At 50.5% G+C, this 22587-nt stretch overlaps 1 protein-coding gene across 1 annotated transcript; it reads right to left on the bottom strand.

Annotated features, from left to right (window-relative positions):
- Window positions 1-165: 165 nt before the first annotated feature.
- Window positions 166-18172, bottom strand: SELENON (selenoprotein N). Its single transcript, XM_075773992.1, has 12 exons — window positions 17986-18172; window positions 13145-13262; window positions 12203-12333; window positions 11519-11731; window positions 10541-10665; window positions 9713-9850; window positions 8003-8084; window positions 6853-7041; window positions 5675-5780; window positions 4683-4795; window positions 3878-3979; window positions 166-3075 (listed from the first exon to the last, which is right to left on the bottom strand). The coding sequence occupies exons 1-12, from the start codon at window positions 18091-18093 to the stop codon at window positions 2905-2907; spliced, it is 1596 nt and encodes a 531-aa protein (XP_075630107.1). The 5' UTR covers window positions 18094-18172; the 3' UTR covers window positions 166-2904.
- Between the last annotated feature and the right edge of the window lie 4415 nt (window positions 18173-22587).

Here is a 22587-nt window from a genome sequence, read left to right as displayed (position 1 = left end):
TGTGTTGTGGGGCAGCCCCGGTGCGGGGACAGGCCACCCCCTGCTCACACCGAGCCATCCCCGCCGCCGCCTCCCCGCTCCCCCAAACCCGGCCCTGCCGTGTGTCCCGCCCCCCCCCCCCCCCCCCCCATCCCATCCCGGAGGAGGCAAGGACTGCAGGAGGCCGAGGGTGGTGGGACGGGTTTAACAAGTGGCAGCTACAGCCGGGCCCGGCGGCCCGTCACGGCAACCGGCACCGAACCGCGCGGGGCTGCTTCCCCCCGAGCCTCGCTGGCAGACATCGGCTCTGACCCGCTGCGGGTTTCAGGCCAGAGCGTCACGAAGCACAGGAGGTGGGGAAAAGCAGCGCCTCCCCCCCGAGGTATCACAAACCTATCGAAAAAACTTCGTGAGGTTACAAATAGGTGACAAAAAGCTTGGCGCGTATTAATAAAAGCCTCACCCACGGCAGCGAATGGGCGGCGACAGATCAATTAGGCAGGTTTGCAGTTAATGAGTTAACGAGGGGACGCAGTCGAGTCCCCCCACACCCCTCCAGCCTGGGGAGACTCCTTCAGCCGAACCCCCTTCACCCCAGGAGCGCTCAGAGGTGCCTCCGGGCAGAGCTGCAGGGGACCGGCAGTTCCAAGAGGGAAAACTAATGTATTTTCAGGGATCCCAAAGGCTTCGTGGGGGCCCGGGCTCAGCGCGGGTTCAGGCAGGGGCCCTGCGTGCGCGTGGGCCTGTCGCAGGCACTGGCTCTGCTGGGATCCGCAGGGTCAGCCGAGCGACGCTGCCCCTCGCAACTCCCCACCTGCGGAAGGCTGCAAGGCTGCCCTGGCGCTGCAGAGCCCCTGCTCTGCCTGTTTGGGCCTTGGGAAGACAACAGCAATCCCTGCCTGCTCAGCCACTGCCCTCTCCGGCCCCCTTCTGCTGCAAAACTGGTGGAAAGGAAAACAAATGGAAGGAACTCTCCACCCGAGCACAACTGACAGGCGCCACTTCCACATCCGAAGCCCCTGACCCAGGGGTTCAGGGAAGATGCAACAAAACCTCCTCACGTGAAGCTTTGTAAAAGCCAGAAGGGCAGAGGTACCCTACAGCTGTGCCGCCCGAGAAGCCGGGGGAGGCAGGCATTCGGTCTCCTCTGCCGCTCTCCGCTTGGGCCAAAGTCCCCCGAAGGGCCGAGACCGCCGCTGTGACAGGAGCTTGGTCTCGAACGCTGCCTGGAGGCTTTGGCGCTTTCCACAGCTGAAAGCGCTGTCAGATCCGAGCCTATCATTACTGTAGGCCCTTGGAGTGCTAGAAAAGTGCAGAGCTAATGCATAGTTATAAAGCCGATACTGAGAAACATCCCAGGGGCAATTAATCTCACTACAGCAATTAGTGAAGCTACACTGGCTCAGCCCAGAGGTCCATCTAAGCTCAGTCTCCAGCCACAGACACAGGCAGGAGGGCCGGGGCAGAGTGAGGACAAGGTAATCACCACCCCTGGGTCCCTCCCAGCTATGAAAATACCCCTTCCGGAAAAAAAAAAAGGTTTTTCCCCCCCGTTTGATTTGGTCCAACAAAATTGTGCTTCAGAGAGCAGAAAAAGCATCAACAGCCATGGCTGTTTGCAGCCATCTATTGAGGATGCTTTGTCTCCTCACCTACCTACAGGTAGATGCTTTGAAACCCATTTCATTTAACCTTTCCTTCTCCAATTTACGCTCACTCTGTAGCCAGGCATTGGTACAGAATAGGAGCAACTGCTCAGGGTGGTTACAGATAAGGGACAATGGTGTTCTGTCCAATTTCTTTGGAAAAATCTCCTGAAGATTTCTTTAGTACTGCTGGCTTTAGAACTGCTCAGTTCTCAACCAGTTAATGCTCTCAGTGCAACACTGAACGTCCCGTTCCCAAAGGGAACTTCACACTTCAGTGTGACTTGGAAGCTCAAAGCAAACATGGACGGAGTATTTCACCTCTGAGGAGACACCGGGAGAACAAAGCTCTCAAAGCCAGTGGGGTGAGAGCAGCCCTGGGCTGAGTGGGGGGGGCACGACGTCCCGTAGCCTGGAGTGCATGTACTGTGCTGGTGGAGCTAACAGAAGCTCTGGCCCCCGAGTTAATCCATGCCTGATGTCTCTGAGCTGCACCATACCCCTAATGCCCTGGTCTCTGTTCCTAATTTCACTGTGTCAGCCTCACCACCTCCCTCAGGTGCACAGAACCTAAGTGAGACTGCTCTCCCACCATCTCACACAGGGTGCTGAGGAGGCTGCTCCACAGCTCCAGCCTCTGGTTCGAACCTCCTACGTTCACGTCTACACGTTACCAGCTACAGTCCCATTACACACTGGTCGCCACTGCTGTCAACAAATGCCATCGTGAAGAGCTGGCGTCCAAACCACAGGGCAGCTTACAGCTCAGAGCTGCCACTGGTGAGGAGCTGTGGAAGCCACTGGCTACCAGGATGGAGCTTCCCACCTGTGCTGGATTCTGCACCTTCGCCCACAGGGCACAGGCGCTCACCACGAGTGTTCGGTCGTAATGGCAATGCTTGTTCTCCATGATTCTACACACAGTCCAGTCCTTGAGATCTGGGGTTTCTGGGTGACGCTTGGTATAGCTGTTACATGAGTTTCACCACAGAGTCTGAATAGGAGCTGGAAATACATGAGGGTGAATGGCAGACCAAGGCGTATGCACCGAGAATATTTAGAGATTCAAGTATTTTCACTCCTCTAAAGATTTGCCTGAACTCAAAAGGGCAGGTTATGTAAACTGGTGTCACTTGAAACTTAGCCTCAAACCGACATCCTGGGACTGTCTGCATCTTAACACCGATGTCTGCCATGAAGATGAGGAAGAATTGCTGTAATCAAAATAGATCTCTGAAGTCTTTGGCCATCTCTGTGGGGCATACAGGTGCCTTTGTTTTTAGGTCTGCAGGTATGGTTTTGCTCTTTGCAGTCCTTCCTTCAGGAACTGGAGGTAAGTTGCAGTAGAAGGGTCTTCAAAATTGGTGGAGAAACTAAAGATGCTACTTTCAACATCTTCGGGCTTCATAGAAGTAATGTCCAGGAAGTAGTTGGCATTGATATGGTGAACCTGTGAAAGAAAACAGCCGAGGAGAGGAGACTTTAAAGGCCAGAACAATTCCCCAACCACTGCCTTGGCCTCTATCCAGGACACGGGTGACAAGACTGTAAAAATCTCTAATACTCTGCAAATGCTAATTCGGCATCCAGGATTCAGGTCTGCATTTTAGTCAGAGAAAGATGTGTGAAAGACAATGATCTCTTTCTTCCCCCAAGAGTCCCAACACCTCACTTAGGTTAAGAAGATGATTGAAGGCGATCTGGGAAAAATCATGCAGGCATAAAACGTAGCTCTGAGCATGGGTTGGGGAGATGGCAGCCCGACCATGCTGACTGCTGGGGCGCATGCTCTCAGCCCAGCATAGCTGCAAAACCAGCACCTGAGCTTCAAATGCCTCTGTGCTTTCAGCTGACAAGGAGAGATCTTCTCCAAAGCACGAGCACAAGGGACAACGGGTGCAGGAAATGAGCTACAATGGCTTCCCAAAGGTCACGGCCTCCAGCCAGGGACAATGATGAAACACAGGCAGACATGGGGTTCAAGTCTGATTGTTTCTCTCCCTGCCCAGAGCTGCTGCTGTTCTGTCTCTAAATAAAAAAACATTTGTTTCAGATTTCTTGATAGAGCTGCTGTATGTCTGCCACAGCATCCCTGAGAGCACAGCAACATGAGGACTGTGGTCCCACAAAGGCTCGAGGAGCCAGGGAACGGCTGGGGGAGCAGACACTCACTTCAGGGTCTGCAGATGACCCTGAAAAGAGCACGTTCTGATGGGAAGAGCCAAGCCCAGCTAAAGAGGTAATGAACGTACCACCGTGCCGTTGGGGAGGCAGATGATCATCTCCACAGGGAAGTTGTACTTCTCCAGGTGCAGGTCAGCCAGCTTGCTGTAGAACTCATTCTCTCTGTTGGTCTGTAAGAAGACCCCCCCCCCCCCAAATCATGTTTGCACACACCAAAACTAGCAGAACTGCGCAGGAGGAGTACACTGAACACCGGAGGAAGGGAGGGACCGAAGAGCTGCTTTGCAACATTGTGGTAACTGGTTCCATTCTCACCATCTGTTTTACTACTCCCTTTCAGTCTCCCTCTCACATCTTGGCTGCAGATCTTCTCCCCAAACAATAAAATCATCCCATCCCTGGCAGTTCCCAGGCACACCAGCAGTCTGATCACAGCTTTTCCCAGAGTCCGCAGCTCTGTGACTGACTCCAGCTGACAGCACAGGCCCAGAGACAGGCTGGTAAGTGGGGAAAGGTACAATCAGGAGACTCAGGGTTCAGACAGTATTTGGTTGCTCCCTGGGTTACAGAGAAGTCAGTTTGTCGGTGGCACAAATGGCCTTGCGCAGGGCTATCTCGCAGTGAAGCATCTGGTTTAGCTTTCAAAATTGGCACCATGACAGAGCAAAGGGGGTCATTGTGCCATTTTCTTAGCCTGCCTCCATCTGGTGTTTGCTTGGCCCCTGCAATCACTAGGATACGGAAGGCTTGGAACCGAAATCCCCCACTGGTGCAGGTGTGAACTCGCCCCTCCTGCTAGCACCCCCACGTCAAGCACCGCCTGCGTTCACCAGCACTGAATGCAAAGGCAGCAGCTGTGGCTGCGACACTCACCTGCAGCTCTTCCAGCTCCTTCACCAGCGACCAGCTGCTAATGAAGCTCTCGTTCAGCAGGGCGAGGATGGGCGAACTTTCCAGGACGGTCTCCCGGAGAGTTCGCCCTGAACCTGGCATAGGAAGAGGCTGACAGTGGTTTGCTGTGCTTCCTGAACTGACTTGCCATGTTTGATGCCACCACAATGCCACCGCTCTGGCTGCTGCAGCAGCTGGCTCACGTTCCCCCCAGCCCAGCCCATTGTCTTTTTTCTCCTTTGTTGGCAGTTTTCCACAGCTTATTGTTTCCCATGTGTGCTGCTGGCAGAGAAGACTCACTGAAGCAGACCCCAGCCCCTTGCAGGGCAACAGAAGGACCAGGACAAGCTTGCCACAGAGACTGACTGGTTTGGTGCATTTGGGAAAGGATCAGGCCCTGTGGATCCACCCCGAGTGCCTCGTACTGTTCATGCCAAGCAGAGCCCACACAAGCTGGAGTGTTTTTAAGCACGGATAGGGCTAAAGATACCTGCCCCTCTCCCACCCATCACTCCTGCCCAATGTGGTGTGCAAGTTCTTAGGTGTCTGTTTGGGAAACAGCTACACATCAGGACATCCCCAAACCCGTATCTGGCTCTGGCTTCTCCTGCGCAGGCGTCAGGGACAAAGCAGACAGCAGTGTCCCTTTCACCCTGCAGATGCTGCCTCTATCCAAGCAGACTGAGAGGGGAAGACAAAGGGGAAAATTAGACCCATGCCTCCCCCTTGACGAAGGCATTTGAATTAGCAAGTTGGTCTAGGGCTTGTCTCAAATAGATCTGATCCTGCCACTGGGGACCTAAGCTCTGGTCAGTAATTCCCCAATTCCAGGTCCTTTCTATTCAGGATCTTCAGTGCCAAAACAAGTAACACAACATTTACCACTGGCTCCTGACCAGCTCCCTGACCTCCAGCCATCCTCTCAGCCTGAAGGAGGCACATCATTTGTCCAACCATGCTGGGAACGTCCTCACCTCAGCAGGACTGGTCGTCCAGGGCACCCCACAGCAGGATTGAGTGTACCAGCTTCTTTTCTGCTTTTGCTCTCTCAAAAGCTTGTGTGAAGGGAAGATAGGAGACCTGGAGGCAGAGAGAGGGCTTGAGAAACAGACACAGAACAGCCCACTTCAAAACCGAGCAGGGTCTGAAGGAACCAGACCTGCCACATCCCACAGGTGACACACACAGAGTTAAATCTGCAGTAGATCCTGCAGATTAAAGCAAATGACAACCGCGGTGCTCTCCTCAGGGACAACTTCATCTCCTGGTGAGGTTGTAGCGAGTCCCTCACAGCTTGTGGGCTGCTACCAGCACCTGCAGAGCCCCATCCTTACACACTGCAGAGAGCATCTGCACAACTGCGGGCGGGCTGTCTGCAAACACACCTCAGCAGTCTGGGAAATCTGGCCTCGAGGTATTTATTACAAAACCTCACTGAAACGGCCTAAAAACTGTTTGTGAGGGACTCTGCACAGAGATTGTTCCAATCGCTCAAATGAAGGGAATTTTATTAACATCTTGGCAGCTGAAAGGGACATTTGTAAGCTCAGGCGCAAGGAGGCAGCCACTGAAATGTGTCCCTTCAGCCAAGGAAGCAGCGACAGGCAGTAGCCATCTGCTCCACAGGCTACTGGCATGTTAAATAGTTTGGGTCACCCAATGCTATAAATTTGTGTCTCACTGCGGGATGCAGAGGCACAGGCGTATTGTGTGTTTTCTGCTGATAAGGAAAGCTTGGTCCAAAGGTAGCTGAACATTGCAAAAGTAACGCCAGAGGAAAACCATTTGTAAGCAGTGCGATTACCTGCCTCGCTCAGAAATCGCGTCGGCAGCTACTGATAAGAAGAAGGAAGGATGAGCCGACATTTACAATACAAGCCTGGGACGCATGACATCTAGGCTTTGCTCCTGCCTGTGCCGCTGTGCGACCCCAAACGGCCTTTCAGAGATGCTGTACTCCCTCATCTGGAAACTGGAAGTCCATCAAACCACACACGCAGTGCCTGGGAGGGAGAGGGACCCTCACACTATCACAAATGCTGATCAGGTTGTGGCCTCTGGTTTCTGCTGGTACTCGAGGTGACTGGTGATCTCAGTGAACGTGACCTGCCTCAAATAAACGTGCCAAGGAAGAGCATGGCCCCTTCCTCACCTTCTTAAATGGATACATTGCCACTTCCAGCTTCTGGGCTGCCTCTTCCCAGGGGATTTCCTGCTGCCAGGTTATCTCTTCGAACACAAACTGAATGGGCTCCCCTGAGGGATCCCTGCTGTCAATCACATTTCCATTCTCGTCATGGATCACAGAGGGGATTGAAGGCCCTGTCGACTCCAGCTCCATCTGCAGGAGGACAGGTTGAGAGTTGGACATTGCAAACATCCCAATCCTGTTTTTTCTGTACTCCAGGACAGGACAAAGATGCGAAATAAGACTGTGCAGCTTCTAATGAAGATACAGCTTGATCTACTGTCTCCTGGAGCTGCACTTCACCAGTTGCAGATGTGTTTTACTGGGGAATAGCAGGAAAGCAACTTCATTTCCTTCAGATACTGACTGTGCTCTAGATTGGAAATGCATGAGACCTGTTCACTCCATGTTCCCACCTTCCCAGTGGAGATTTTTGACTGTGGGACACCAGATCCTTAAATCATTGGGACCTGCAGGGCTAGTTGGAAGCTCTTGCTCATATCACCAGCAGAGCCCTGTGGCTAGCCACAAGAGGGTGCAACAGGGAAAGCTGTTCAGGACCCTCCTGAACAGTTCAGTGTTCTGGTACCTCTGAAATTATTTTGTAAGTCTCTTTTCCTGATTTTTGGCAATTATAAAGAAACATGGATCTACTTTAGGAGAAAATGGGACTGTTAAATTCAGGCATTCAAAATCCTGACTTATGTTTCTGTCCCAAGAGCGGGGATTACCATAAAATAGAGGAATAACCTCATGCAGTTTCAAGATTCAGAGACACTGTTGTTCATAAACCCCTCTGGGCTTAGGGCCTGCGTTCAGCTCCTAATCTTCACCCCTGCCTGTCAGACAACTTTCTAAAAATGGAAAAAGACACATGACTCCAGGAGCTTAGGATTCAACCCACACAGAGAGAAAAAAAATAAAGTATCACAAGAACTGGCAATAGGGAGCCACACAGCTGCAGAGGACATAGACACATCAACACAGATTATATTGTTATACCTAAATGTTCAAGAGAAAGCTCTAAAGAACAGGGATAGCTGAGGTTATACAGCTTAGGGATATGGCAGCAGAGATGCTGCACACACAGAGAGGACTGAGAGTGACGACAGACCTGAGGCAGGTAACCGATATCCACTTCCATGTTGCTGCTTTCGCTCGCCCCATACAGCCACTCCATATCAACGTTCAGAGACCTGCAAGGCGAACCCGATATGTTCAGAGTCACCCAAGACTAAAGCTGTGTATGGGGAACACCAAAAAATGAGAACATCCAACGCCTCCCCTTGCAGGGCCAGCACTGAAGCCTAGAGCCTCTGGCTCCTCGGAGATCACCGTGTTCCCTGCACAAGACCAGCAACACTAGATCCCTGCTGGATCAGGGCCCAGGCACCCACCCAACACTCTGGGCAAACGCGCTCACACCTCTGAGTACTGTCAAAGTACAGAAGAAAGAGGTGTCTTTGCTACTCCTTCCTTCCCAGCACTTAACTTGCACAATCTGATCCTGCTGAACTTTTAAAAATGTTTTTTTGGAAGGAGTTTCTGGCAGAGGCCTAAGTGTCTGCTTGCTGTAACAAATGTGCTGACAGAACCATAGGGATTGAGTCACCAGGGTAATGTTGTAATAGAATTTTCACTCCAGCCGTCATGGGCAAAGAGATTTGAAGCTTCTTTTCCCTGAAATGCTTCCAGCTGCTTGCCAGAGAGCAGGAATGAGCTAGTCTGAAGCTATGCACACAAAACCTTAACCTGTGAAATACCAAGCAAAAAATACTTTGAAGCAAGAGGATCAGGCTTTGCTGAACTTCAGCACTTTGAACCAGGCACTGGGATTGCCAGGGGCTGCTCTCTACACCCTGCCCCTCTCCCCCCATCCTCCAAGTACCGAGGGACAGCTACTGGTGAGTGAATCAGACCCTCAAATGGGTCAGGGATCCTCAGTGACTAGTAGAGATGCATTTGCCAGTTTTACAGACAACTGCAGAGCTCAATTCACTCAGATTTTCCAGGGACTTGGCTGAAAAGCAGGAGCTCATCCATCACAGAAACCCAAGGAGCCTTCTGCAAGCTGGCAACAGGTATCTGACATCTGCAAGAGTCTCTGCCACAGCCAGGACTGCTGGGACAGGTCAAGGGGAGTAGTGCTTGCAGCAGTGCTACTAACGAAGAGGCTGCTGCCTGTCTCTAGGGCACTATCAGGCCAACTTAAACTCCCCATCACTGTTGCCTGCCCATACGCCTGCGGGTACCTCCCTCTGAAGTGGTTTGGCACAGGACAGCTCAGACTTGGATGCTCAGTTGAAGCACGTGCCAGTTGCGCAAGGATAACCATCCCCAACCCCACACTCTGCGTCCCCAGCAACCTCTGCCCTGCTTCTCCCCTGCCCTTGTCCTTCCCTGCCTCTTCCAAACCAGATGCCCCTCAGACCTGTTGATAAACAGAGCTATTGCTGAAAAACTGCATCAGAACCAGTTTAGGGAGCAACTGTATCTACAGCATTGAGGACATGATGACCGTGACCACCACTGGCAGAGAAGGATGTGCGGGGAAAACAGATAAGCAAACAGCAGAACTAGCCTGCCCAAAGCTCAGAGTGCAGATCTGCCTTCCATGCATGGGCCAGGATGCCCACATACTGCAAGGGACAGGGCTGTCACTGCACGCATATCTTCATATAAAAAGAGCCCACAAGCCTCCTGCCACGCACGGCCCCCAGTCCTGCACAGGATAGGATCCCAGGGCCACTGGGTTCCACTGGGCTTCCTTTACAACAATCCTCAAGTCTGTTCAGCACCCAGGAAGACAGAGAAAAAGCTGCACCTGTTGTTGGGAACGAAGAGCTTAAACTCTCTGACATGGGAAGCATCCTTGGAGAGGATGATGTGACCTGTGAACTGGCCTGGGGAAAACCAGAAAGGGAAGTCTGGTGGCTCGTTCAGCTGGAACTCAGCGTGGATCCTGAAATGAGAAAGAAGCCATCAGCTGCAGTGCCGGGAGGAGAGAATGGATCATGCACTGCAGATGACAGCAGGGAGAAGTTATCTCCAGGCACCAGAAATTATAAAGCTAAATTGGGGCAGAGGTTCAGTTCAAAAACCTTTTCATGTCACACAATGAAGAGGGAAAAAGACTGCAGCAGATCTCCTGGGTCAGGATCATCTCCAATATAGATGCCTTTTGGAACGGGGCAGTATGTGTCCATCCAGAAGGATGAATTGAATTATCATTCCTTGAAACACAGGAACAGACTAAGACCGACTCGGCGACCCTTTCAGCTTCATCAGGCAAATAAAACCTGCACGCAACACTCCCAGTAAAACAAGACGATTCTCCAGACTCTCCCCATTGGAAAGGCACTCCACTGCCCCAATTAACCAAAATCTAACAAATTTCTTGGTAATCAGACTCTCCCCTTTCAGCCAGGGATAGCTCCAAACCAAGGGTGATTGAGAACAGCTGCTGTCCTGCATCTGGGCAAGAGTCCCTGCCTCACCAGGGACTCGGTGACACCAGGAGCACGGGTGCCCTCTTTGGGCATCTGCAAAGCATCACACACAGGCAAGAGCTGGCTGCGAACCACCCTCTTCCTTGAACTGCTTGAGAAGTGTCCCCAAACCCTCCTCTAACACCCTGAACCCCTGGCCTTACCTGAATGCTATGGTATAGTAGAAGGTGCTGATGGCTTGGATGCAGGCCACTGCTCCTTGGGGAGCAAAGCGGGTTTTGACGAAGGGGCGTGGGTGGAACATGCTCAAAAGCCTGTGAATTATGATCTAGAGAAAGAATTGTAAGAGGGCAAAAATGAGAACGATTTCTCCACTGCAGGCCAGCTGCAGCTCCAAAGTAACTCCCCGCCAGATCAGGAAGGCAAGAGAACTGCTATGACTTAAAAATTAGCTTGGAGACTTACCTAATCACAAAACAAGGAGATAAAGCAAGAGACTGCTTTTAAAAATAAATCCACCTTCCACGCTTTTTATGGTATTCCCCATGTTTGCAAACTTCCATCACTCCAGTCGGTTGAATGTCTGAACTACAGTAAACTGATCTACGAGGCTGCCTCTATCAATACTACTTAAGACTTTGAAAGAGTGGGTATGGAATCAATAAACACACCAGGCTGCGAAGGTATATCAACTAGGTGATCACTAACACCTACCCAGGCATCCCGGGGGAGAGCGATATACACGCCTGGCTTTACAAACTACGTATACACATCGTTTCACTTGTCAATGAAATGCTCACCTCTGGGGTGGCACTTGGCAACTGCTCCACAAGGCATGATCACTTCATACAAGTGCTTTCTGAATAACCCTCTCCTCTCCCTGTCTGGGAAAGACTAGCCTAAAAACCCAAACACTTAAAGCAAGATGAAGTTACTCAAGTCAGCCTCATCTGGCCATAACAGACACCCAGAGCTTTTGCCTGCTTTCAGTTTTACCTCCAATTTAGAAGATGGTACTCCTGGCTGTATGCTGCAGTGTTTTTTGCTCCCTTAGAAAGTCCAGGGAGACATAATGCAATAGCTTTGTCCCTCTAGGGATTCCTGAGATTCATCTGGGCTATAAGGCAGAACATTTATACAAACTACCTCTCAGGTATATAGAAATTAGTTTTGTCTCTCACCTCTTTGCCCTTGGGAGGCGGAGGGTAAAATCTGTTGTTGGAAAGATACCCAGTGAAGATGTTCAATTCGCTAGGAATTATCCACCACGGATCCCCAAGATCCAGTTTATTCTTTGGAGGAAGGAAGGCTTTAAACTGCCTGGCAAGCATCACACTCATAGGGGCTGCTGGGGCAGTCCAATTCCTCAGCCCAGACAGAGCGACATGAGAAATCTGTGAACAAAAGACATTATCAGAGCCTAGACCAGACTCTTGATGGATGTAAGTAGGCTTTGGAGAAGGGGAAAAAAAATCTATCACGCTTTAAATTCTTCCTACCACCCCAAACACCACCAAATAGTTCTGTCAACTTTCAATTACGTGAGTAACAGGAAATGGGAGAGAGGGGAACACACCACATAACACCACGGCTTTTGGGCTTAGCTCCAGGACAGCCATCTCTAACGTCTGCTTCAAGCTTCCCAGGAAGGGCGTATTAATTGGGGCACAGTGCTGCTGAGTGCACTGAAAACACTGAAACACTGCAGAAAGCAGTGAGCTTGCTCATTGTAGCAAATCCCACGGGCTTGAGCAAGACCATCTCTCCCTCCTAACACGCTAGCACTTACTCCTGGTGATGTTACCAGCCCATAGGATGTGTTTATACCAGAATTTCTGGACATGCACATCTTGCATGATACCTACTCCCAAGAAACCGTCTTTGCTCTTTGTCATTGTTTCCATGACCAAAGGCTGGAATTTAGCCACAATGGACAACGTCTCCCCGCTTGGATCAGGCGTTTCTTCCTCTTCAAATTCTGAGATGGGAGCAACCCCTAGACAAAGGGACAAGAATTTAAGCAGCTGTTTCCCCTCCCTCCCCTTTTAAGCAACTGTGAAGCGATTACACATTTATCCTGGCAAATCCAGGAGCACTGAGAGTTTCCCAGATGTCCCTACACTGTGGCAGAATTCAGACCCAACCCAGAGACCAGCTTCGGCTGCATGAATTAAAGGGGAGCCCTCCTTTTAGTGGTTGACTCCCTAAACCCTATGGCTCAGTTAAGCAGTCTCATTTCACCAGGGAGGGATCAGGACTCATGCTTTACCCAATTCATTACAACACAAGCAAACAACTGTCTGTATTTTGACTGTGCTGTAAGCTCTCCTGTACATTATCATCACCACTTTCTTCCTGCTTGGCACCACCAAGAGACATTTCCTACACACTGATACAGTCTCCAAACATGAGTTCTCTCACAATTGCTATCTAGGAGAGACTGCTAGAGGAGTGTATGAATGAAGCGCTGCGATTCACTAATAGTTCTGGCCTAGCCTGGGCTGAGCCGTATTTGTCGCATTCACCCATCCCAAATCCCCTTTAAGCTCTAGACAAAGTAACTTACATACTTTGCTAGTCCAGCAATGGGATCTTGTGTCTTATAAAAACTCTACTTTGTGAAAGTGATGTCTAGTGCTTAAGCCTTTTCAAAAACATGTAAGCATAGCAGCCTCTCTTCATGCAAATAAGACCCAAAACAGCACCCAGAAAAAAATAAAGACATGAATAAAAACTGTTGAGGGCATTATCTCTGGCTTTTGCTCAGTCTGTGCAGAGAGAGCTCTGCAAAGTAGGCAGATACCTACCCGTCAGCTTCTCAGCTATCGGCTTGAACTCTTCTGGACTGAGGTACAGATCATTGTTTGTGTCCAGAGAAGAAAAGAGAAAAAGCCCCTCATTTCCCAAAGACTTCAGTGCCAGCTCCTAGTTTGGGAAGAAGAGGCAAGTGAGACTCCATTCTACCCTCTTGCAGAAATTCACTCCAGCCCCTCTCAGCTTCAGAGTTAATTTGCATTCTTTCCAGCACACAAACACAGCCATCAAATCGAAAGATTAACGCCCCTTGGCAGGATTTTGTGCTATTTACAATAGGGATCGGTGTCCAGGAACTGTTGGCATGAGCACATTAAAACTACATCTGGCTGAGTAAGTCAAACTCAATCATTTGCTCAGAGTTGGCCTCAAAGTCTTTTGTCAGAAAAATCTCAACTTTTTCCAGATAGTTAGGCCCATACCTGGAGATATTCAGAGCACCTGGAGATCATGATTTCTGTAATTAACTGATGTGCAGTGAAACAAAGGCAGTCAAATACATGACTATCCACATTACAAAATCACAAAGGAACTGAGCCCTTGTAACTCTGCAGAAAGGAACTTAACTCACACACGTCTGAGATCCACACCAGCACTACTGTGCACAACTGCCCTGCTCTGGTCAGGTTCCCCTCCAAGTCTCTGGCCTCACGACTGGACCGAGCAGTTCGGCCCCTTGCTCTGCAGGGAGCGCTGCCTTCTCATTTGGCCATACATGGGGGAGCCACAAACCCCATCGTCTTCTCCAGAAACTTCTGCAAGATCCCAGCCACCCTGTGCCTCAGTTTCTTCCTCTGCAAAGCCCACACGGAGACCATCCGGTGGAAGAGACTACAGAAACGCAATGTCTCCCTCGGAGCAGCCCCAGAAAGGCTCTAGATGCTTCTAGTCATTTCCACTCTGCAGCATCAGCACTGAAGGGAAAGGGACAAATTGCAAGTAGAACAAGAGCGCTCCACGTTGGTGTGAGAGAGACATACAGCAAGTCAGACAAGTCACATCCCTGCAAGCCAGCCTGCAGCACATCCCCTGTGACCCATCATTTGGGGCAGCTTCCCCTACCACCCCCGAAAAAGCCTGAAGCTGCAAGGATAAACACTCTGTATTCTGCTGTTTAACCGTGTTTATTCTCTATTGCCTGCAGCACCATTACCATCCCCAGAGCTCCTGAACTAGTTTATTTTCCATCTGTTGCCTGCCAGCCTGAAGCAGCACTAATGCAGCCTGGAAGGCTTTGCTCCCGTCAACTGCAGCAACAAAAGCACTTAAGAGCCTTCCAGGGCAGTTTCAGGACAGAGGCAGACAGAAATAAAGACCCTGGAATACAAACCAGAGATCTGGACGCAGACATGGCTGAGGAAAGACAGGGAGGGGAGCATGCAGGAACTATACAGTTGAAAAAAGGAATGAAGGAACAAGATGGTTGTTTATGCACAGGAAGAATCCACTCTGGACTGTCCACCTTCCTGGGGCCAAAACTGAGCCTTTGTTCCCCAAATGAATGGGCATGCACATTCTTGGCCCTACAAACAGACAACAGCATCTTCCTGAGCAACTGCCCTGTTCCCTGACAGCCAGGTGCCAGGGTCACGTCAGGAAGCCTTGGGCCGGGCTTCAGTACCCCTCTCGGCTCTAGACATTGCTCATGCACGGCACGTAATGCATTAACCTCGTAAGGGCCCGCATGATCGCTCACTGTCTGGGAGCCGGCTCACGGCGCAGGGAAGTGTGCAGGGAGCACACGATGGCTTCCTCCTCTGCAGAGGAAGCTGTCCTGGATGCGTACTGGGCTCTGAAGAGACGGTTCATTTCCTAGTCCTCTCCACAGCACATCAGCAATTCCCTGCTGATGAATCTTTTAGAGTCTTTCTTCTTTTTGCACTTCACAGACACAGACCTCAAGGGATGGGAGGCAAATGAGTGACAAAGTTTTCAGTTGGTTAGACTGCCTGCTGCTGTAGCATTAGGAAAAAGTCACGATCATTTACTTAACAGGGCTGAAGGCAGGAAGAGAACCAGCTATACCCTACACATACAGAAGAACATCTCTCTCTGTGTCTAAGGCAGCAGAACACGAAGGGGAGGAATACAGGTGCCTGGTGTTGCACGTTAGCACCCAAAAATCAACCCAAATTGAGAGCACGCTCTCATCCTCTCAGCCTGCACTTTCACACAGGTTAAGCAGTGAAAAGCCATCAGCTGCGGAACCATCAGATAATTATTCCCACAACTGCAGCCGGCCAGAGATACGGTAGCTTTGCGGTTAGGTGACTTACACGTGTGCACACATCCCACACGCGTGCCAGGAGCCGGCTGAATGCAGCCTCCCTACTAATAGGATCAGTACTGGGCTCCTGCCTGCTCCAGATGATGCTGCCTGCTCCTGCCTGCTCCAGACAACGCTGCCCTTCCCAGAGCTAGTTAAAACAGGCACTTCTCAGCCAAGGCATGCTCCAGGCAGCTCTGCACAGCCCTGTAGGACAGATCGCTCCCTTCGGAAACATTAATTTCTACACTCACAAAGCATGGCAGCTCAGCGGCAGCATCGCAGGAGCCCTTCTGCATGACCTCACTCACACCGGGACCGCAGGGACCCCCCCGGCCAGAGATAAGACCCCAGCCACAGAGGAACAAAGACTTCCGCAGAGCACGTACCAGTCCTGCTGCAGTCAGTCAAAAGGGATGACAAAAATTATGTTTAAAAGGGCAGAGAGATGTCAGGGCTTGGCCTTTTGCTTTCTGATAACATTCACGTTAAAAAAAGCTCTCCAGAGCTTGTGGGTTTTTTCTTTTTTCTTTCTAATCTGGATTATAAGAAATAAAAAGTTTCCCTGTTTGTGCCAGAGGAGTAAGACTGAGCTTTTTCAGTCTTTTTGTAGAGGAGGAGAGTTGTGGTTTTCACAAAGAGTTTTCTTCTCCCACCTGCTTGTGGGTTGTTTAGCTAAATAAACATTTCCAAAGAAAGAGGCAAGACATATGTTTCAAGCAAGATGATGGAAAAAACAAAAACCTTGGGCTGTTCGCATTTTGTTCTCCTCTCTGGCAGTGCCCAGTCACGGCCGTCTGCCCGTCCTCTAGGAAAAAGAAAACCTCCAGAAGACCTGGCTTTTCGTCAGGCAGGGCTGAGGTCCTCCCAGCCAGCCTGTGAAGGACTGCCCCCAACCCTTCTGTCCCTGTCAGAAGAATTCTTCTAATTATCTGGTTTGAGCCATTTTCTCCTTTTTGCAATGCAAGAAGAGACAAAGAAAAGAGACATCCTTTAAAAACACTTGTCTTTTTTAGCATAGAAATATCAAGAAGTCTGCTCTTTTCCATGAACCTTTTTAGGTGTTCAAGGACGCACACTGAAGCGAAGAGCCAGGGGAGTGTGATCTTTAACAAAGGTGTGCTTTCTCCAAAGCACGCGGCAGCCATTTGAATTATATGGATTATAACCAAAACCAATGTCAATCTGCATAATTTAAAAAAAAAACAAAACACAAAAACCTAAAAAAACCCCCTTCCCATTTTTTCAGCTCACACCCTCTACTCTTTTGCTGCTTCTACAGTCAGAGCACATAAGACCTGCATTTCTAGTATGAGAGGAAAAAAAAGGACAAAAAAATTGAGTTTTGGGTGTTTTTACAGGGAATAAAGCAGGAAGGAGGCCACCTCGAGAGGAGGTGTGAAGCATTACACCGAGAGCAGGGCTGAGCTCTGGTGCTGCCGCTCTTCCTCCTCCTTCTGGCAGGGGCAGCTAGCCCCAAAGGCACCGTTACTGCTGGTGCCTGGTGGTCACCACAGCTCCGTGGTTGTTTCAGCCTGGTGGTGGCCACCACTATCCCTGTGGCCACCTCAAGCCCGGTGGCCACCACTGCTCTGCAAAACCTCAGCCTGGCAGCGGCCATCTCAAGCCCACAGACACTGGCATGTGGTAAGTACCACAGCTCAATGGTCACCTCAGCCTGGTGCTGGCTGCCACCGTTTCATGGTCACCACAGCCCAGCAGTGGCCACCTCAAGACTGCAGCCACTAATGTACCGTGGCCACCACAACCCAGTGGCAGCCACCACAGCTCTGTGGTCTCCTCAGCGTCGTGGTGATCACCTCAACCCTGGTCATCACCTTTGGTGTTGTGGTCACCTCAGCCCAGTGGCAGTTATCTCTGCCCCTGTGGCCACCTCAATCCCAGTGGCCACCAATGCCTGGTGGTCACCTCAGCCTGGCCACAGCAACCTCAACCCCAGTGGCCACCTATGTGTTGTGGTCCTCTCAGCCCAGCAGTGGCCACCTCAGGCCCCGTGGCCACCTCAAACTTTGTGGCCATCAATGCCTGGCAGTCACCTCAACCCTGGTGACCACCTCAACCCCCACGGCCACCACTGCCTAGCAGTCACCTCAGCCTGGCAAGAGCCACCACATCCCCAGTGGCCACCTCAACCCCAATGGCCACTGATGCCTAGTGTTCCCCTCACGCCTGGTGGCCACCTCAGCCCTGGTGACCACCGCTGCCTGGCCGTCACCTGAACCCTAGTGGCCCACCGATGCCTGGCAGTCACCTCGACCCTGGTGGCCCCTCCAACCCCCACAGCCACCACATCCCCAGCGGCCACCTTTGTGTGGCGATCCCCTCAGCCCAGCAGCAGCCACCTCGCCCCTGCTGGCCACCTCAAGGCCCGCGTTCCCCTCATCCCCGCAGCCGCCACTCCCCTCGCGAAACCCACGACGGCGGCGCGATCGGGTCCGCCCGCCATTTCATCCCTCCCTCCCTCCCTCCCCTCCGTGAGGGGCAGCGCGGCCTCAGGACCGTTTTCCCTCCTCCTCTCCCCCGCCATTTCTCCCCTTTCCCCCTTACCTGCTGACGGGCTACTTCAGCGTCCCGGTAGTACTTAACGGCGACCAACGCTGCCAAAACGGCGAGGACCAGAGCCAGGCGTGGAGGGGCCCCGCCGGGACCCGCCATACCCGCCTCCCTTCACCGCCGCCGCGCCGCCATGGCCGCGCCGACCGGGGGAGGCGTCAGGCGGGCAGCGCCCGGCGAGGAGGGGCCGGGGCCGGGCGGGGGCCTACGTCCTCCCCGCTGGGGCCCGGAGGGGAGGAGAGGGGCCGGACGGGGGGGGCGCCCCGTCCGGCCCCTCTCCTCCCCTCCGGGCCCCGTAGAGACCTTCATACAGTCCGGAGAGAAACGCGCTTTTTGGCCTTAATCGTCTTAGAGAAGCTCAATCACTCTCGTCTTCAGCAATCTCATAGCTTTCCCTGATTTTTTTTTTCCTTTTAATTATCGATGGGAGAGTCCCATGTTCCCCCCCCCAATAATTTCCAAAGTGGTTTTCAGTCCTCAGTTCCGCGGTTCCCAAAAAGAGCCATTTGTTGCTGTTCTAGTTGGTTTCAGCTCACCAAAACGGCTATTTTTATATATATATATATAAAAACAGGTATTAGCAGTTTCACTCGCAGTATTTTAACTGAGGTTTAAACCCCAGGACCGCAGGGATGGGAAGGACTTTGCAGCCGGGAGGCGACGGTGCTCGTCCGCAGCTGTCACCAAGCCTCAGTCTCCTGCCATCGCATCACGATCCCCAAATTTTGAGTCGTTGCTACCATCACCCCATATTTTGAGTCATTTCTACGATCCTTTACGACACCCCAAACCTTCCTACCCTCCTTGTGTTCTTTGTGCCCTTCAGGTTCTTCTGCACGGTTGTCACATTGCTCCTTAGCAGTGGCTCGGCCAAGAGATATATATTTAGTCATTTTAATCTTTCTTCATAAATCAGTCTCCCGCTCCTCCTTACATGCAATCCTGCACCGCCACTGAAATCCCCTGATTGCTGGGGAAGATTTAGTACCATTTTCTGCTGCTGCAGGGCTAACAGCGCAGAATGTTTGATCTCTCTAAGGGTAGCAGGAAGCGTTAGCATTTAATCCTTTGAAGCTTTTGCTGTTTCCTAAGCCTGCCTAATCATTTTTGTTTTAGGTTTAAAGAGCATTTTGGTTGGAGATGAGGAGAGCATGACCAAGCCATTAAGAGAGCAGCGGCAGCTGCATCAGGGAAGGAGGAAGAGGCTGGTAATCCTGGGCAGAGCAAGCCAGGAGCATGTGGAGTTTTGAGCAATTCCTGGGACAAGAGAAAAAGCACATTGTGCTTTTTGTCAGCAAACTGGAGGGAGCAAGACTCGGGCAGTGAAGGAGAGGTACAGCCTTCTCCTTGGAACTTGGGCACTGTTCCTCTCCCTGCTGTAGATCCCCACATAGCTCTTGATGTTTGTCTTGCAGGGACGGTGCAAGCTTGGGCAACACAGTGGACCAGACTGGGGAGCCCAGCAACAGAATAAACACTCAGATCAGTGCCATTAAATCTGCGTGGCCAAGGGAGGAAGGAGAAGGTTCCTTCTGCCAGATCAGCCATAGAAGAAAACCTTTGTGAAACTCGGCCGCTACTCTTTGCTCTCCACCTCCTCATCCATCAAAGAACTGGTGGCTTGGGCCATGGGGAGGAGATGGGAGGAACTGAATTAACAGGAATAATGTCTGGCAGCAGAGACAGGTGTGAATGAGTTAAGCACTCAAGCACTTTAAGCAGATGTGCTTTAAAATTTCCCGGACTCATTAGGTTGGGCAGTGAGGTGTGGAGAGCTTTTGCTTACCTCAAATAACCTAGCAAGTACCTTTAGAGCACAAAATGTAACAGGAGATAGCTTTGAAACAGGATAAATGTACTTGGGTGTCTGGGAAACGAGCAAGAGGTGATAGGAGATGACAAAGCCTGCAGCCACCGAGATGGAGAAGGAGACCTGACAGGGGGGCTGGCAGAGCCAAAATGATACTATTTAGATGAGAAGCAGAGGGGCTCATTTTATATCTGAACCATTTCCAGTGTCATCAGCGACCACATAAAGATGACAAACGGATGAATTATTTGATAGGAAAAAGAATGAAAGACAAAAGGTGAAATAATTCAGGGCATCTGCTGGGAACTAATCCTCCTCAAAGGAGAACAAAACCAACAACTCCTGGCTCTACACTACTGGTTCTTGAGATTACAGATTACTGTGCTCAGGAAGAATTTTAAATATCCAGACATCTGCTGTGTGGCCCACCCAGGCACACTTGTATCAAAGGAAATCCTCTTGACAGAGAAATAACAAGGAAAATTTCCACCAAGAAAATTCACCCAGCAGGAAGAAGTATCCCAGATTTTCCTTTTGCCAGCAGGGAGAGTCCAGCTGAAAATAAGAAAAACAGTGACAAATGGTAGCAGGGATAAAAAACTTGGAGCGACCGTTTTTGCAGTAGAGGGATGGGTTTTCCATGTGTCGGAGTAACTCCACATTCCAGGGTGGCACGTTGTGAAAGCAGGGAAGCCCTGTCCTCATTTAAATTGATGGCCGCATTCCCATAGCCTGAAACCCTGACCCGTTTTAAAGTCAAAGAGATCGCAGTGTAACGGAAAGCAACATTAAAATCTGAGCTCTGTGTACAAATGGAGAAAGCACCTGGGAACAGAAACCCCCCTGAAGAAGCAAGTCCCAACCAGGCTGAGGCCCCAAAACATTAATCCTCCAGAAAACAGTAAGGAACGTGGAGTATCCAAGTCTGGTTTCACATGGGGCTTTTCGAAGAGGGCAAGAAAACCAGAGGTTCGTTTACCACAGAAGAGAGAGGGGCTTGCCTCCTGCTCCTGGGATGCACTGCAACAAAGCTTCACAGCCACAGACAACATACAGTTCATCCCAGAAAAAGAACGGCCAGCAAAGGCTGTGGAGGGAAATGACCGCTTGATTAAGACATTTTGAGGTAGACCATGGAGTTGAAGAGCGAGAGCCAAGGCCTACCCAATTCCCAAAGGCTTGCATTCCCAACTCCCTTGGGCCTTTCCCGTGCAGTAGGAAGCAATTTAATCTGGTGGGTCACTTATAGTTCTGACACTTGCTGGCTCTCCCTAAACAAAAGCATTTACAATCCAGGGGTGTTTTACTGAGAGGATTCCCAATTACAGCACGGTACCTGTTTGAGGCTCCACAGGGAATGAAGCCAAAGACCCAAACGTGATCAGAAGTAACTGCTGAAACTTTGAAACTGCTAGCACTGGGAGCCAGCGCTCGATGCATCACATCTGAAACAATCAGATAAATAGATCAGATCAAAATGTATGTGGAAAAATACTATGACTGCCAGGCTTTTGAATTCAATAACCAATTCTGCTGAAAGCCTTCCGAGGGAATTTAATAACGTCGTAAAAAATGAAGTGTGGGTTACAAAAAGATGCATTTGTTTTCTGGATAGTTTTGTCTTATCTCCTTGTATGGTCAGGCAACAACAGCCGGCCGTTCTACAAGCGATAGTTCTTAGTTTTCATCCCTACCACTAATGCAACTTTCTTTTAGCAGAACTTAATTTACAGGAAATTCCTGCTGACGTAAAGTAGGGCCACATGTTCTGATGGTGAAAATTAACGTGGTAATCACAGCTCCTGAATTTGAACATAACAGAGGAAATGGGAAAAAACCGAGACTGGTCACATTTCCTGGTAAGGTGACTCAAAAATAGAAAAAAAACCCATAAATCAGCAACAGAATTCCCACTCAAAACACACATCTTCCCAGATTCCTTTCCATTAGACATTTACACCCAAACCTCTGGTTCAATCATAACACCCCACCTACTTATCTACTCAAAGTCTGAAAACAAAGGGGTTCCCATCTGGACGAACACAAGTCCCGCCACCCCCACCTAGCAGGAAATATGGGCACAAGATAAGAGAGGTGGAATCCCAGAGGGCTCCTGGAGTTGGAGCGAGAGCATCCAGCCAAGGCTCGAGGAGCAAGGAAAGAGCAGAATTATTTCACACCACCAGCGGGGCAAATGTTTCTGTTACCTGCATTGCTGTAGGACAGAAAAATCCCAGTCGCGGATCAGGGCCAGGCCTTGGAACAAACCTGACCCTTGGAACGAATCTTTACTCCTGCTAAGCACACGCTCAACTTGATGCCTGTGATGAATCCACCAGCCTCAGGGATTTCACTGTGGATATCTGTGAGCACAGGCAGAAGTGTTTGCAGAATTGTGGTCTGCGAGAGCAGTAAGCAAACTTATCAATAAGCTCCACATCCTCAGGCAGGCTGGGCAACTGGAAAACCTCCCTCCCTAGTTGTGATGCAGCCACTGAACTGCAGGAAAGCAGCGGGTCTCCTCTAGAAGCGTATGTGACTTTACGAACACTGTTCTTGCTCACTTGTGTGGAAGAGAAAACAAGAGCAGAGTTTTAACGTAACACCAAGGATCTATTTCTAAAGGAAATTAGAACCATGCTATTTATTTTGGGGGGTTTAAATTTTGCCAGGCAAAGTATTTTGAGTTACTCCAAGAGCAGGACATTTTTATTTACGGAATTCCCTTAATCCATTACAAAAATCCTCTGAGCTAAACCAGCTTCCTGGTATCCAAATCTCTCGGA

The sequence above is a fragment of the Balearica regulorum genome, chromosome 22 (assembly GCF_011004875.1).
Source record: "Balearica regulorum gibbericeps isolate bBalReg1 chromosome 22, bBalReg1.pri, whole genome shotgun sequence".
Taxonomy (NCBI): domain Eukaryota; kingdom Metazoa; phylum Chordata; class Aves; order Gruiformes; family Gruidae; genus Balearica; species Balearica regulorum.
The sequence above is the reverse complement of the archived record's forward strand: the minus strand, read 5'-3'. Positions and strand labels throughout refer to the sequence as shown.